This window comes from Stegastes partitus, unplaced genomic scaffold, assembly GCF_000690725.1.
Source record: "Stegastes partitus isolate 25-593 unplaced genomic scaffold, Stegastes_partitus-1.0.2 Scaffold667, whole genome shotgun sequence".
NCBI lineage: Eukaryota > Metazoa > Chordata > Actinopteri > Pomacentridae > Stegastes > Stegastes partitus.
Window position 1 is genome coordinate 328,070 of NW_007578398.1, and position 13,884 is coordinate 341,953.

General features: G+C 44.1%; 1 protein-coding gene across 3 annotated transcripts in view; it reads left to right on the forward strand.

Annotated features, from left to right (window-relative positions):
• The window catches only part of lpgat1 (lysophosphatidylglycerol acyltransferase 1), a 56,150-nt gene that overhangs the window by 28,911 nt on the left and 13,355 nt on the right, over window positions 1-13,884 (forward strand). For all 3 annotated transcript variants that reach the window (XR_520503.1, XM_008290343.1, XM_008290344.1), the window contains exons 5-6: window positions 165-444; window positions 7,727-7,853. Coding sequence is in view for 2 of the 3 variants with exons in the window: in XM_008290343.1 (XP_008288565.1) it covers window positions 165-444; window positions 7,727-7,853 (407 nt within the window). In the remaining variant the exon portion in view is untranslated. The remainder of the gene's footprint in view (window positions 1-164; window positions 445-7,726; window positions 7,854-13,884) is intronic.

Here is a 13,884-nt window from a genome sequence, read left to right on the forward strand (position 1 = left end):
AAGAAAACTTTTAAACTCTGCAAAAGTTTTTGGGGTTCAGAGCTTGAACTGCAGTCATGTCTTGACTGGAAACCTGCTTCAAACGCTTGAGAACCATTTCTAACTTGTGTGATTAGTTTATTTACCCCGTGTTCATTTTCCTTGTCTTTTCTGTTTCCCTTCAGGGTAAAGCTCACCGAGATAAGCAGCTGGTCTACCTGAAAGATCACCTAGACAAATACTACCACAGCCGTGACAGGAAGTGGATAGTGCTGTTCCCCGAGGGCGGCTTTCTTCGCAAGAGGCGGGAAACCAGCCAGTTGTTTGCCAAGAAGAACTCTCTCCCCCACCTGACCCATGTCACGTTGCCTCGTCTCGGGGCCACGCAAATTATCCTGAAAACCCTGTCGGCCCAGCAGGAGAATGGCAGCGTGGGCGGCGACGCTGGGACCCTGAACCAGACAGGTAACGACAACAAACACGTACTGAAAGACTTGAAGTTTGAGTCAAATAATTTTCAAGCAGCTTGTTTGTCTGCTGGTGTCTGGTTCACGAAGCACAAATGAAGTAACTACAAAGATTGTTTCTGGGTCTCAAAAAGTACAGAGCTATTTTTGGGGGAGTCTTGACGAAAAAAATAAAATCTTCCTCCTTTACTTAGCAGTCTCTGTGAACTCCTCCTCTGCACGCTGTGTACTGTAGTTACACATAAAACCACATTTGATCAAGAACTACAGTATACAGGGGCGAGTGAGGCAGTGAAGTAAGGGAAGAAAAAAAAAAAAAATCTGAAGCGTGCTTCAAACATGAAGCATGAAATCATCACCTCTGTGTCTCGCTGTCCTCTGGGAGTCCTGCTTTAAATGAAAAGCGACCGGTGGTAAGGATTGCCAGGAGAGGAAAGGGGAGACATGCGCAGAGGTGCCAGAAATTGCATCAATGTTCCTGAAAACCCCAGTGGTGATTTGCAGGAGAGTAATTTTTCTGTCTAGAGAGCAGCCCTAAATACAGCCAATGAGCAGGAAGATAAAGCTGCAATTAACAAGGTCCGAGAGAGAAAAAATTCTATTTCTTTTTTTTTTATTTGTGGCAATTTAAACAAATTTACAAAAGAAAAATGAAAAATCAACATGAGCAAAGCAGGTGAACCAACTGGGTGCACATCTCTCACTCTGTAGTCTTTGTCTCGGTTATGTTTGTACATATTTAGGTACAGGTGTGATTGTTTACTGTTTTGTAGTGGAGATAATTCATTTCTCCCATTTTCTAGGAAATGACTCAGTTTGACACAAATGTCAAATCTTTCACCACAAATGCACCCACTCCTGTGTCTGAGCTTTTGGGGTTTCATTTTTGCAAATGCACAGGTTCCTTCTTACTACTTCCTCATTAGTCACTCCAATATGCAATGTCCTCAGTGATCTATCTGAAGGTGTGACTTAAACATATATTGTCCTAAAATGAGCTAATCACATGACCAGAAGACATGTGGATGGGTGATGCTCCTAAAGCCTGGATCAGAGCCTTGTTCCAAGAGCAATGCTAGCACCTCCTTAAGTTGTAGACTAATGCTAAATTACATGTTAAGCTGTTAGTCAGCAAAATCATCCAGATAACTCAGTAAACCTTCTCGTTGGAGCAGTGCTCAGCAAAAAGCGCAGCGTTAAAACGCTCATAAACACACAGTTTGGATGAGTCCCCCATGCCCGTGCACACTCAGTTTACCCAGTGGACTCTCCTGGCTTTCATTCAAAATCCATTTTAAGGGTGTGCTGTGTTAATAGTAAATTGTAGAGGCTTTGGACCGGCGTCATTAAGATACTTTAGCCTCTCACGAGTTTGCTAACAAAGCTCTCTAACAGCAAGACGCTATCCGTTCATCTCTCTGCAGGACAGATGTCCAGCCAAAGAGGAAATGTGATGACCACAGAGCCGTTCATGTTCTAAGTTAGGCGCTGTACGTGCAGGTTTACGTTTGGGATTTTCCACGAATTTAGTGTTCATCCAGCCCTGTCAATGTCAACAAACACAAAATGATAGTGTGTTAGCAACTCCTGATGCGAAGGGGATTTTTAAACATTATGGGAATTGTGTTTGTCCCTGTTATTGTAAAGTGTACGTCCAGTTTATCTCCCAGTTCTTTCTTATCGCTTTATGCCCTTTCTTCTGTTCCGGCAGCTCAGGAGGAGGGGAAGCTGGTTGCTGCAGTAGGGCTTGTCCTTCCACTTGAATCTAGCTAATGGCATTAAAACCTAGGGCAAGAAAACACACATAGCCACAAGAGCGCTGTGTCCCTCACTGTCCTGTGTGTGTGTGTGTGTGTGTGTGTGTGTGTGTGCGTGATCAAAGACACAGCTCTGTCTCCCTCTGACCCTCCCTGATGCTCTGCAGAGGTGCCCAGAGCTTGCTGACTCACTCAGAGACAAATGGGCCACTTGGAGAAAATAGGATTTGATGTAAATGTGTGTGCCGCTGTGTATCAGCCATGCAATGTCACCCGGGCTAAATGCACTGCTCAGTGCAAATGCAAAGCACGTGGGTCACTGGTCACCAGTGCAGCTCACAGGCTGCAGAGAGCCTCCGTGTGCCGCTAAGACCGATAAGGTTTGTGTTATAAAACCATATTTACAGCTGGCAGGTAAGCAAAGTTCACCGCTGTGACTCATTTAGGGTGGGAATGGAGCTCCGTGTGACCCACAGGTAAACGTGTTTGATAACAGCAACCAATCAGACGCAATTTTTCTCCACGCTTCAGTCAGTAGGAGGGACAGGTGTGGGCTTCAAGTGTTGTAATTGGCCTGCAGAGTGGCCTGATGGAGAGCCAGATATCTGCCAGTGTATTTCCTTCCCCTGACTGTTTACAGAAGGACAGGGCATATCTGATGTCATTTCAAATTACCACGGCTGCTGCTATTACAGTATTGTTTGTCACGACGTATAGGGCACCGGCGATACCTTGGCTCACGTCCCTGTTCTTTGGCCGGCCGCTCACGGGAGACAACGGCTGCTTTTCAGCACGCTTGGACAGAGCTCTGGATCCAATTACCCACACAGGGAAAGCTGCGTTGTTAGCCGTTCACATCAATGCCTAAATATTCCTATCAGTTCACTACAACACTGGTATGAATCAGCCCGCTTGTTCCTCGGCTGCTTCTTTCTGAATCGTCCATTTAGTTTGGCCACTTCGGAAAAAGACATGTTGGGTAAATAGAGGTGTTCCTAAAGGTCACACATTACTATGCATGTAAGTACACAGCTATCCAGTGAGCTGAACGCATTTCCAATACAGGTTGAACACAAGTTGGCCTTTGAGGTCTTTACTAGAGGTGAAACAGTGTCAGACAACTAATCCATTGACTGTAATTAACAAGCAAACTAGATTCATGACAGTATGCAGCAGCTGTCAGGTCACTTAGATTGTGGCTCATTAGGGCTGCAACTTATTTTTCATTATCGATTAATCTGAAATATTTTCTCAATTAATCAATAAAATATCAACAACTGGTGAAGAATGTTGATCAGTGTTTCCTAAAGCCCAACATGACAAATGTGTTGTTTCATCCAAAACCCAAAGACATTCCCTTCACTTTCACAGAAAGAAACCAGAAGATATTCACATGGAAGAAGCTGGAATCAAACAATATAGACTTCACTTTCTTAAAAACACTGCTCCAACCGATTAATCGATTATCAGAATAGTTGGCATTTAATGTAATAGTTGAAAACAAACAACTGTTGAGGTTCCTCATGCCAGGAAGAAAATCGGTGTCTCCAAAGAAATATCAACTTTAAGTCCTCATTGAAATGACAGTACAGTAATTAACGCTGTTCTGCACAGAAGACGTTTTTGAGTTTTCTCTGCTTTGTTTGGTTGATTCCATCGAGGTGCTGGACACATTCAGAACAAAAACACACAGAACCTAGTTGGTGTTCAGGTGATTCATGACTGGCGTTGCATATAGAAATATACATAAATAGTTATTATTAAAATGTGAAGCAAAACTGGCTAATGGCTTGTCATGGCTGAAAAGTTATGAAAAGTCCTTGAAAGTTCACCGGGTGCCATCCTGACGCAAGCAAACATGGCTGCTACTCTTACAAAGTGTATTTATTTAGCTGATGCAGCGTTACATCATCTTCTACATATTGCCAATATTTCCATACACTCCGGTATAGACGTGATGTACTTCATTTCAGCAGCAGAGTACGTGAGGACTTCTAGCTTTGAGAAATTATCAGTGGACTGTGTGAACTGATCAGGACGAGCCTTTAGACATCAGACCTGATATTAAACAAGGGGCAGTTTGAATCATGTGAACGCTGAGCAGTTCAGCCACTGGAAAAACTTCACTTGTTCACAGATTTGACAAAATGGCAGCTGTAACGATGTCCGTTAAACTGGAGCCGCTGCGAGTCTCTGCCAAGAGCAGTCGCTACATCAACTGAAACCCACTGCTGGTGAACAGAAGACGTGTTTACTCTGAATTCAGAGGAGTCAACACAGTTTGTAGTGCTGAGGATGTGTATTGAGATGTGGTGCATCGACTGCTGGTTGTTGCCAGTCGTGATGCTGCACGTTAGTAGCAAAGCACTCAAAATATTTTGACGATATCAGCATTTAACAGAGCACATGTTGTTCCCTCAGCTGTTAAACACTTTGCCTCTTTCCAGTATTACTAGAACACTTGATAGGTAGCCAAGGCAGTACAGTTTTAACTCTCTATTATAAAGTCAAAGCATTATATTGTTAGTGAGACGAATACGAAGAAGAATGAAAGTCTGCAGACATGCATTCTTCAAGATGGAGACAAAACCCTCTTCTTCTTCAGACCAATACCAGCTGACATAAAAGAATAATTAGAACTTGTCTGATTGAAACCGGGCTGCAAGGTGACTCGGTGGTTAGCACCGTCGCCTCGCAGCTAGAAGGTCGCCGGTTCACATCCCAGTGAGGACACCCGGGATCTTTCTGAGCTCGCATGTTCTCCCCGTGCAGCGTGGGTTCTCTCCGGGTTCTCCAGCTTCCTCCCACAGTCCAGAAACATGCTGAGGTTAATTGGTGATTGTAAATTGTCCGTAGGTGTGAATGTGAGTGTGCTTGGTTGTCTGTCTCTAAGTGTAGCCCTGTGATAGACTGGTTACCTGTCCAGGGTGTCCCCTGCCTTCACCCTGAGTCAGCTGGGATAGACTCCAGCCCCCCATGACCCTAGTGAGGATTAAGCGGTGTGTAGATGATGGATGGATGGATTGAGGGGATCTGGTGACATATTTTGGGTCCTCTTGTCCCCTTAGGGAAGAGTCACAGCAAAGATTTCTCTCTTGACAGGAGTGGTCTTCACCCTGAGTCAGCTGGGATAGGCTCCAGCCCCTGTGTATAGATGATGGATGGATGATTGAAAACGGTTTCCTCTCTTGTCGATGGCCAAAGTTTTAATTTCTTCTTCCTGGAGGTTTTGAGGCAGATGCCACACACCTGGTTCTGTGTCTGGCTTCTTCTACTCTGTTTATTACAGCCATGGAGCTGACTGCGCCACCTTCTGGCGACACTACACACCCTCGTCACTTTGCTCCACAGCGGTTAATAGAAACGAGCCTAATTTGCATTTTCTTTCTTTCTTTGCAATTTTGCAAAAGTCCTCTTCAGACTCACGTGACATTTGTAATGAAACGGCTGCTTCTTGTTTTGAGATGAACCGTGACTGACAAGGCGACCTCACTGATCTTTTCTTACTGCCATGTGCATCATGTACCTGGATGAGAGGGCCTGTTGTGTGTCTGCTCTCCACTGCTCTGGTAATGTCACACTCCTCCACCGTCTCCCTCCAGTTCTCTGTATTTTATGAATAGGTTGAAATTATAACTCATTTGCAACGTTTCCTGTTATACTGCTGCTGACAGAGTGCAATGTAATGCGCCCAATCAGTTATAAATTAAGCCTCGCTTTGTCACACGACATGTTTGCGTCGCACAAAGACACCAGTGTGCTCGGAGACGGAAGTGCTCGCTGCACAGTAACAGCACATTGGGCTGTGACATTAGCCAGGCAGTCAAATATGCTGCACTGCTTCACATCAGGCTCGTTTCAGAGCTGTCTGTGCTGACGGAGGCTGCTGGCGTTCTCTGTTTTACATTTGACAAACGTGTGCAGCGTGTTCAGCTTAAAGGCACAGTGGAGCGTTCAGTCAGGTGTAAGGCTTGGTCCCAGGTTCATTCCTGTGCATCCGCGAGAGAGGCAGGCCTGGAACGTGTCGAGACTGGATTGTGTGGTGGCGCCTCGCCTATTGTATGTGGAAATGACACACTTTGGCATTCTTTGGACAGCCCTCGTGTGTTTTTGAAAACCTTGGAAGACTTCACACTCAGTAATGTTCACGTCGTTACATCCGCTAAACTCCAAAACCTGGCGACAAGTTTGAAAGTCCTCATTTATCATGGCTGCAAAACATAAAAACAGAAAGAACTGTTGTATTCTAGCAGACGCCCCCCTGTGACAGGCCATTCTGTTGGAAAAACTGACTAAACCTAAGCATGAAATCAGAGCAATTTATCAAAATCATGTTATTCTGCACGTCTCGTTTAAAACTTTGCCAAAAATAAGTCAATTGCTCTAACCAGAATTTGCACAAACACACAAGATATCTCTCCACTGAAGTCATTAGTGGTTCAGCTGTTATGAGCCGTCAGGGAAGTTCAGAGGCCTTTCTCCTGAACTGGTTTGAACTGCAGGCACAGAGCAGAGAGGAGGCAAGTATGGGATGAAGACGTAAGCAGTCACTTATCTGTAGTAAGTAGAGTCCCCGTTTATTTCCAGTATTATGTAACACTTTAAAAACAAAAGCTCCACATATTGATTCCTACTTTTTTTTTTTTTTTTGGAAATTAATCAGAGAAATTTACTTTTTTTTTTAATGATTTCTGGCATTACTTACTGTTTCCGAAGACGTGCAGGACTTAGTGTTGCAGTGAAAACTGAGCCCACAGTGAGTAAAAGCGTTACAGGAGCAGCAGCACCCAGACAGTGCTTGGGGTTCAGAAGGTTAATAAGACACTGCATGTAGACAAGGTACATCATTCTTATCAGACATTCATTTTAGTGTATTGGTGATTAAGTGCAGGTGAGTACAGCGCTGACCCTGCCTAATGCAACTAAATACTCCCACACATGCACCCTGCAGCTGACTTCCAAATTTAATCACATGTCTGGCATTCCCTCTCCCATCTGTCATCCCTCCCCTTCCTGTCTCACTACTTTTTTTTCACCCATTTCCCTTCAGTTTTCTTTTTGAATTAAATGTGACAGGAGTTTTTTTTTTGCTCTTATTCGTCGGTAAGCTAACATGCTATAAAAGATTTCTGTTTTGAAGTGAAAGTGTTTCTTTTACCGTGACTCATGCATGTAGCTGCCAGCCAAATTCTGTTAAGTTTAGACTTCAGCTGACATTCCACCAGTCATTTTGGCAGGTAACCAGCCTGCTTTCGCTATTACATAAATTTCTCCAGGAAGGCCTGCTGGTTAGAGACGCTGTCCTAGAGCTGGAGGACCATGGCGACGTGATCTATAGAAGTAGCGCCGAATCCCTCTCCGTTGACGTGTGATCTTTTTTTGGTCGGATGCAAATGAGAACATGCTCACATGCTCAGTATGGCGAACCTAAAATACATTGTAATGCTTGAGTATATTTAAGCTGCGTGTCCCTGTGTCCGCTCGCAAACTGACTTTCATGTGTTTGTGTTTCTTCCATGACAGCTAATAAACGTAAAGGCCTGCAGTGGGTAATAGATGTGACCATAGCGTACCCCAAAGCAAGACCCATGGACATCCAGACTTGGATCTTTGGCTACAGGCCTCCCACAGTCACACATGTACATTACAGGTAAGAATCGAACGCTGTTCTGTTCAGCGTTGGTTCGTGTCAAAGCGACCATTTGTCACCCACACGAGGGAGAAAGCTGGCGCCATAATGCTTTCCCATGCAAATGTAGTATGCAGAAAACATGCAAACCACGTGAAAATGTACCGCACTGCATCAGAAAAATTAATATTGACATCACGGCTAGCAAAGTTCACAATAGGAAGACAGTGACGGCACAATTCTGTCCTCAGTTTATACAGAAAACCAGAGAAAAATATACATGGGGTTAAAAGTCACGTAGGTTTGGTCCACATAGACGTTGCTTCTTCTTGTGTAGCCCCTGAAGCTTTGGGCTATTTTGTGAAATTTCCACCTGGAGAAAAGCAAATTTATTCAGTAACAGCTTCACAACTGTAAAGCCAAAACAAACAACCTCCATAGATAAGAGACCCTTGTGAGAACTTTTGAAATACAGCAAACCTCCTTATCACCAGAACAGAGTGAAAAAGCCTAATCATAACCGTAAATCTTATTTTTACAATCAATCATTAAACACTGATGTTACCAAAAAAATTCTCAGCTACAACTCTGTCAGATTTGATGCAACAGAAATGAAGCACATCGACGCCACATCCGTTTTAATCGTAGTGGTGCCAGGAGACCTCTTCGCCGAATGCGTTCACTCGTATCGAGGAAAAGCTTTTAAGTCCAACCGCCAAGAACACAGACTCTCTGCAGAAAGTTCACCGCTTTTTTTGTTTTTGTTTTACAGCCATTGAGCTGAGAGAACACGCCCGACATTGTAGAAATATGAAAACATAACAGCTGGAGAATTATTAACCTTAACTTCAGATCTACCTTTGCTTCTAAGTAATGGTGTTTTTTGGCAGTCAGAGAACGGCGTTAGTCATCGTGGTGCCTGTTGTGATACATAAAGAAAACGTTCTTTTGAAGTTGAGATGACGGCGCTCGACTCAAAATTGAAAATCTGCTGCTGTTTTTGTTCTGATATAACAGTAAACCAAATATTTTCAAACTGTTATTCAGAGCAGCGAGCAGTTTGAAGAAGTATTTTCAGACACGGGGACGTCGCAACGGACGTTCTTTTTACGTTTTCCGAGCAAACGAGTCAATTAGGAAAATATTAAACAGATTAATCGGTGACAGAACAATCGTAAGTTGCAGCCCTACAATGCTTCATTTGTAGGTCTGTTGTCATCCACAGATAATCTGGGTCAACTTCAGTCATACCTGCTCTTCTCCAATTTATTGGGAAGGAAAAGAAATCTTCACATTAGCTGTAGATTAAGTAAATCGGCCACAGCGACCTAAGTGCACTGCGCCGGCTCGCCAGATCAGCTGAAATGAATTATGAATAAACATAAATAGCATTTGTAGCATATTAAATTTAGTTTAACCTGTTTATTCTATACTACAGCAGAGCCGGAGCAGACCAGCGTGTACTTGCCCGTATTGATTTCTGAAAATACAATTATGTCAACTGGTTTTTCCAGTACAAGAAATGTTGAGGAAAATAACACAAACTGCTGTTTAGAACGTTTGCTCTTAGCTTAGCTCTCTTAATAGGTTGTGCAGGTTCAGAGTTGTAAAAACACAACAGTTTTGCGACCGATGACAGTGGACCAGTCGACTGCCACCTGAGTTTTAAACCAGCGTTTCTGTTCGTTTGACGATCAGGTTCGACTGTTGCTGTGCGTGTGATGGCCTGTTGTACGTGTGCAAATCAAACAGTCAAGTGGTTTTAGTTGCTGATGTCACATTACAGGATTGTTGGGTTTCAAAAGACATGTTGCCTCATGGTATAACAACCTAAACATTCTGATAGAAGGTGCGCTTCAGTGTTCACAGTTGCCCCCTTGTGTTCTATACCTAACAACATCACTGCTGTCATGCAAAGCAGATGCAGTTGATCCTCCATATTTTCCTGCCCTCTTTGCCCTCCAGATTCTCCTCTTTTTGATTATCCATCCACTTGGGGCTGTGGTCAAAGTGGGCCAGGATTAGAGGTTCTGTAGATTCGGTTCAAGATGAATGTAATCCTGTAATTGTCTTGACAGAGTAGATCAGGAAGAATGAATCCAGGCTCAAGCAGTGGCATCAGGTAGAAGTCACCGTGACCTTTGGTGCTCCTTTGCTTTCTGAGCGACCTCCTGACACCAGCTCATGTGTGCGTTCGCACCTTTGGGTGCAGGGTGGAAGAGGGCAAAGCAAAAGGTGATTTATGAACCCTGGCTTGCCGCCTCCTCTCCAGAGGCGTCTTTGCCTACTTGGACTAAAGCTAAGGACTCATTAAGTCTGTAATTAGACGAGCAGAAGATGCTCCAGTCCCAGCCCACCTCCGGGACTCTCTAATCAGCCATCGATACAATCAGCCTCCCTCGCTTGGTCAGCAGCTCTGCAGCCTGGGGACGGCACCCGACCACAGCTGGTCCCGTTACAAGTGTGCACACTCAGGTCCAGCCGTGTAGACTGTGCTGATCATAGAGAAGTTAGACCCATGCTGGTACAGGTGCAGAGTCAACAAGAGGATTAATCTGCCTGCTGATCAAGGGAACACTGTGGGGGAGTGAGCAATATGATGCACTCTGGTGATGCAGATGGGAGAGGCGGCTAGACAAGCGTGCCACCGTACGCCTGTGTTTCTGCTGTGTCAGTTAAGGACACTTCCTACAGTCAGTGTAACGTTTGTTCACCAGCATGCCCATAAATAATTAAAATTATGGAATATCATGGCATTTTGAAAGGGTGCCGTACAGTACGCTGCACAGTGCCGTGGATGTACAAGTACTACGTGTTTGGACCCTTGTCTCTGAAAACATAGTCGACGTCATCATAGAGCAAAGTCGATGGTCCTCAGTCTAAATGTTCTTTAAATGAAACTAAGCCATCATTAAGAACACATTATTAATGTTTGAGCTTTGCTTGCCGTGTGTTTTAGGTCATAGTCGTCCTCGTTTATGTCAAAGTCTGTGTTCAGTGTCACAAAAGGACACAAAACAAGGTTTATGTGATGAAGGGAAGTTGTGGGATTTTAACTTCAGAGCTCTGTCTGCTGTGTCTTTCTCACAATTCCTACTTTAAGTGAAGCTAAACTGCTAAAAGGTGCCTCCAAAACTCCTTAAAGACTGTCGTCATACAGTGGTGCCTTCTTGATAATCTGTTCAGAAAACATGCTGAAAGTCAGCATCACGTCCGGTGTGAGCGCTGTGACACCGAGCCGATGGACCCTAGCGTTGATTCAGGATGTTGGATCTGTAAACGGAGGGAGAAATTTCTGACTGGCTTAGTGCTTTGAAAAAAGAAGTATTTCACCCATTTACTGCAGCGTTAACCTTCCTCTCTTCCGGCAAATCGAAAACCCATCCAGCAGACTCACAAAAGCATAAAAATAGTTTCATTTTTTTGTGTGCGTCTTTTCGAGAAGCTCTGTCTTTTGTCTTTTTTTGGTGATCACTACAGACTGCTGACTAGTTTTTCCACCCTGACAGGCGACAGAACGTAGATGCACGTCAGCTAGTTGTTCGCTTTGCGGTGTGTTCAAGTCCCGGTGTGTCAGGGCGCCACATCGAGCCGCTTCAGCCCGGCTGTTTCTGCGTACGCTGACCTTGATAGTAGGCCGCCGTCCTCCTCCCGTGTTATCATTTTACGAGGCTGTATAGATTACGACTGCGCCTGAGCCTCGGCTTCACAACAGGCAGCCGAGTATTGAGTAATATTCTAGATGAATCCACGCTGAGCGCTCTGCACTTTTTTAAATCCTTCCACCTTCCTCCTCCAGTCCTCACCCCTCGGCTCCCCCTCCCTCGCCGTGTCTCCTGCCCTCTCCCCATATAATCTCAGCCTCCCAGATTGCAGCATCATAAGCCCTCTGTGAATGGCAGATGGGAGAGCTAGGTGGGTGTACAGAGGCCGAGCGAGGGCAGTAGTGGGTGTTAAATACGTTGAAATCCTTTTCTTTTAAATGCACCTTCTCCTCTATTTTTTATTTATTTATTTTATTTTTTTATGCTGCTGTGTGTGCGTTTCTGAAAGCTGCTGTTTGAAAATATGTGAGAAGGTGACATGATTTATGGAGTGTGCCTGGTCATCACATGGACGCTTTTGAGCTGCACACCTGGCTTCCTCTTGACCATACAGGCAGAGTTGTTGAGCTTGCAGCCGTATATAATGCTTTGTTAAGATATGTGAGGCAGCTTCTTTTTTTTTTCTCTCTCCCAACACTCTGCTAATAGTACTTAATGAGATGTATATCAGACACCACGTTTCCTACCTTTTTTGCTAATTGAGGTTCCCAACATTTCACCCAGGATCAATATCTCTCATGCTCCTGTCTTGGTCATGACTGTAATGACCATTTTGGTGATTATAGATTACTGTGTTGGGATAATGAATGAGCAGAAGGGTCTTCAGAGGACTTGTGTCGCCGCAGACACACATTGTAGGCGTCGTCCTCCAACAGTGACAATTTGGGACACAAGAAATACAACAGATTTTTTAAAAATGTATGATTAAACAAATAAAGTACAAAAAAAATAGAAACTAACACAAAATAGAAAGAGGACTAAAACACTTCAATGCATGAAGATAGTACAATAAATGAGGCAATAAAAAAATCATTATAAAAGCGAGTATCGTACAACAATAATCACTGACACAGTTGGTGGAGGTGAAGCTGGTTTGAGCTTTCTCAGATGTTTGACCATTTAATCTGCACAAGTCTTCATCTCACATATATTCCTCCTCAAGCCCCTAAAAACCTCACGTTACATTAGCATTAGCATTAGCATAACATTCATTAAAACCTGCTCGTTTGGAAAATGTTCCGAATGGGAAGAAGACATCGCTCCAGCAGAGCTGTGAAAAATTAGATTTGAGCTTATTTGTATTGAAAACAGGTTGAAATCTCCCCGCTGCTCTGTAGGGATGCACGGATCCGATACGCCGAATTAGTATCAGACCCAATAACAGCATTATTAAGCACACCAGGTATCCGCTTGATAAGACACATCCATACTAAGCAGAGCGTCTTTTGTCAGCATTAGTATAAATATTCAAGGTTTCCTCTGCCGGTTACTTTCACTGCTGGTCAGTTTGGGTGTGATGTGGAGTGCAACTTGTAAATCTGGATAAAGGAGCGTACTGGTATCTAATCAGTCCTCTGTATCAGCAGCTGGCGCGTCTGACTCGGTATCAGGAAGGAAAACGTTGGAGCGCCACGTTGTTGTGAAGATTTTTGTTTCGTTTTTGAACTGGGAGGGATGGTTTAGATTTTTGGTGGGTGTAACATTGATCTGGTCTGTACATGTATGTGGAAGTGTTCATTGATGCTGGACGTTACAGGTTAGCGACCGTCTGCTCTGTGGTCCTCTCCTGTGAACTCTGTGCACTGCGTCCTGTGCACCTGGATCACAGGTGTTTCTGTAGTTTGGTGCAGTTTGTTGCTCTATTTTAGCTCCACGATATGTTGAGCACAAGCTGAGCGCTGCATATATTGGTGACATCTGTTCATGCTGGTTTAGCCGAGTCATGCTTTTTTTTTTTTTAATATTTACCTCATTTGAGACAACAGTGAATTAGAAAGTCTTTGTGGATGTGCTAATGTCCTTTATGCATTTTAATGAAGTTATGACATTCTGCTAATGGTGTTTACTTTTTTTTTTTTCTTTGCTAGCTTGCAGGACTGTTTCACGCTGTCACACACTGTTATCCCGACTCATCTGATATGCCATTTGTAAACACTGTTGACGCGCTTTGGCTGAGCAGAATCACGTGAGGCGTCGGGTCAGTGTAGTTCAGAGAGGGGTCAGCAGATTCATTTGGGAGGGATAGGCCAGTAGCCCCCTGTAATTAAGAGTGCACTGTTGACCAGTCAGTAATAAACTACTCCCTGCTGCTCGCTCCACATCCTCAGTCCTCGCACATTCTCCGGCCGGTTATGCTGTTCTTCTGTGAGAGAGGAGCTGGAGCAAGCGGCCTAGTGCGTGATCATTTGTCTTTATTATATCTTAATGTCAGAATAAACACCTCCAAG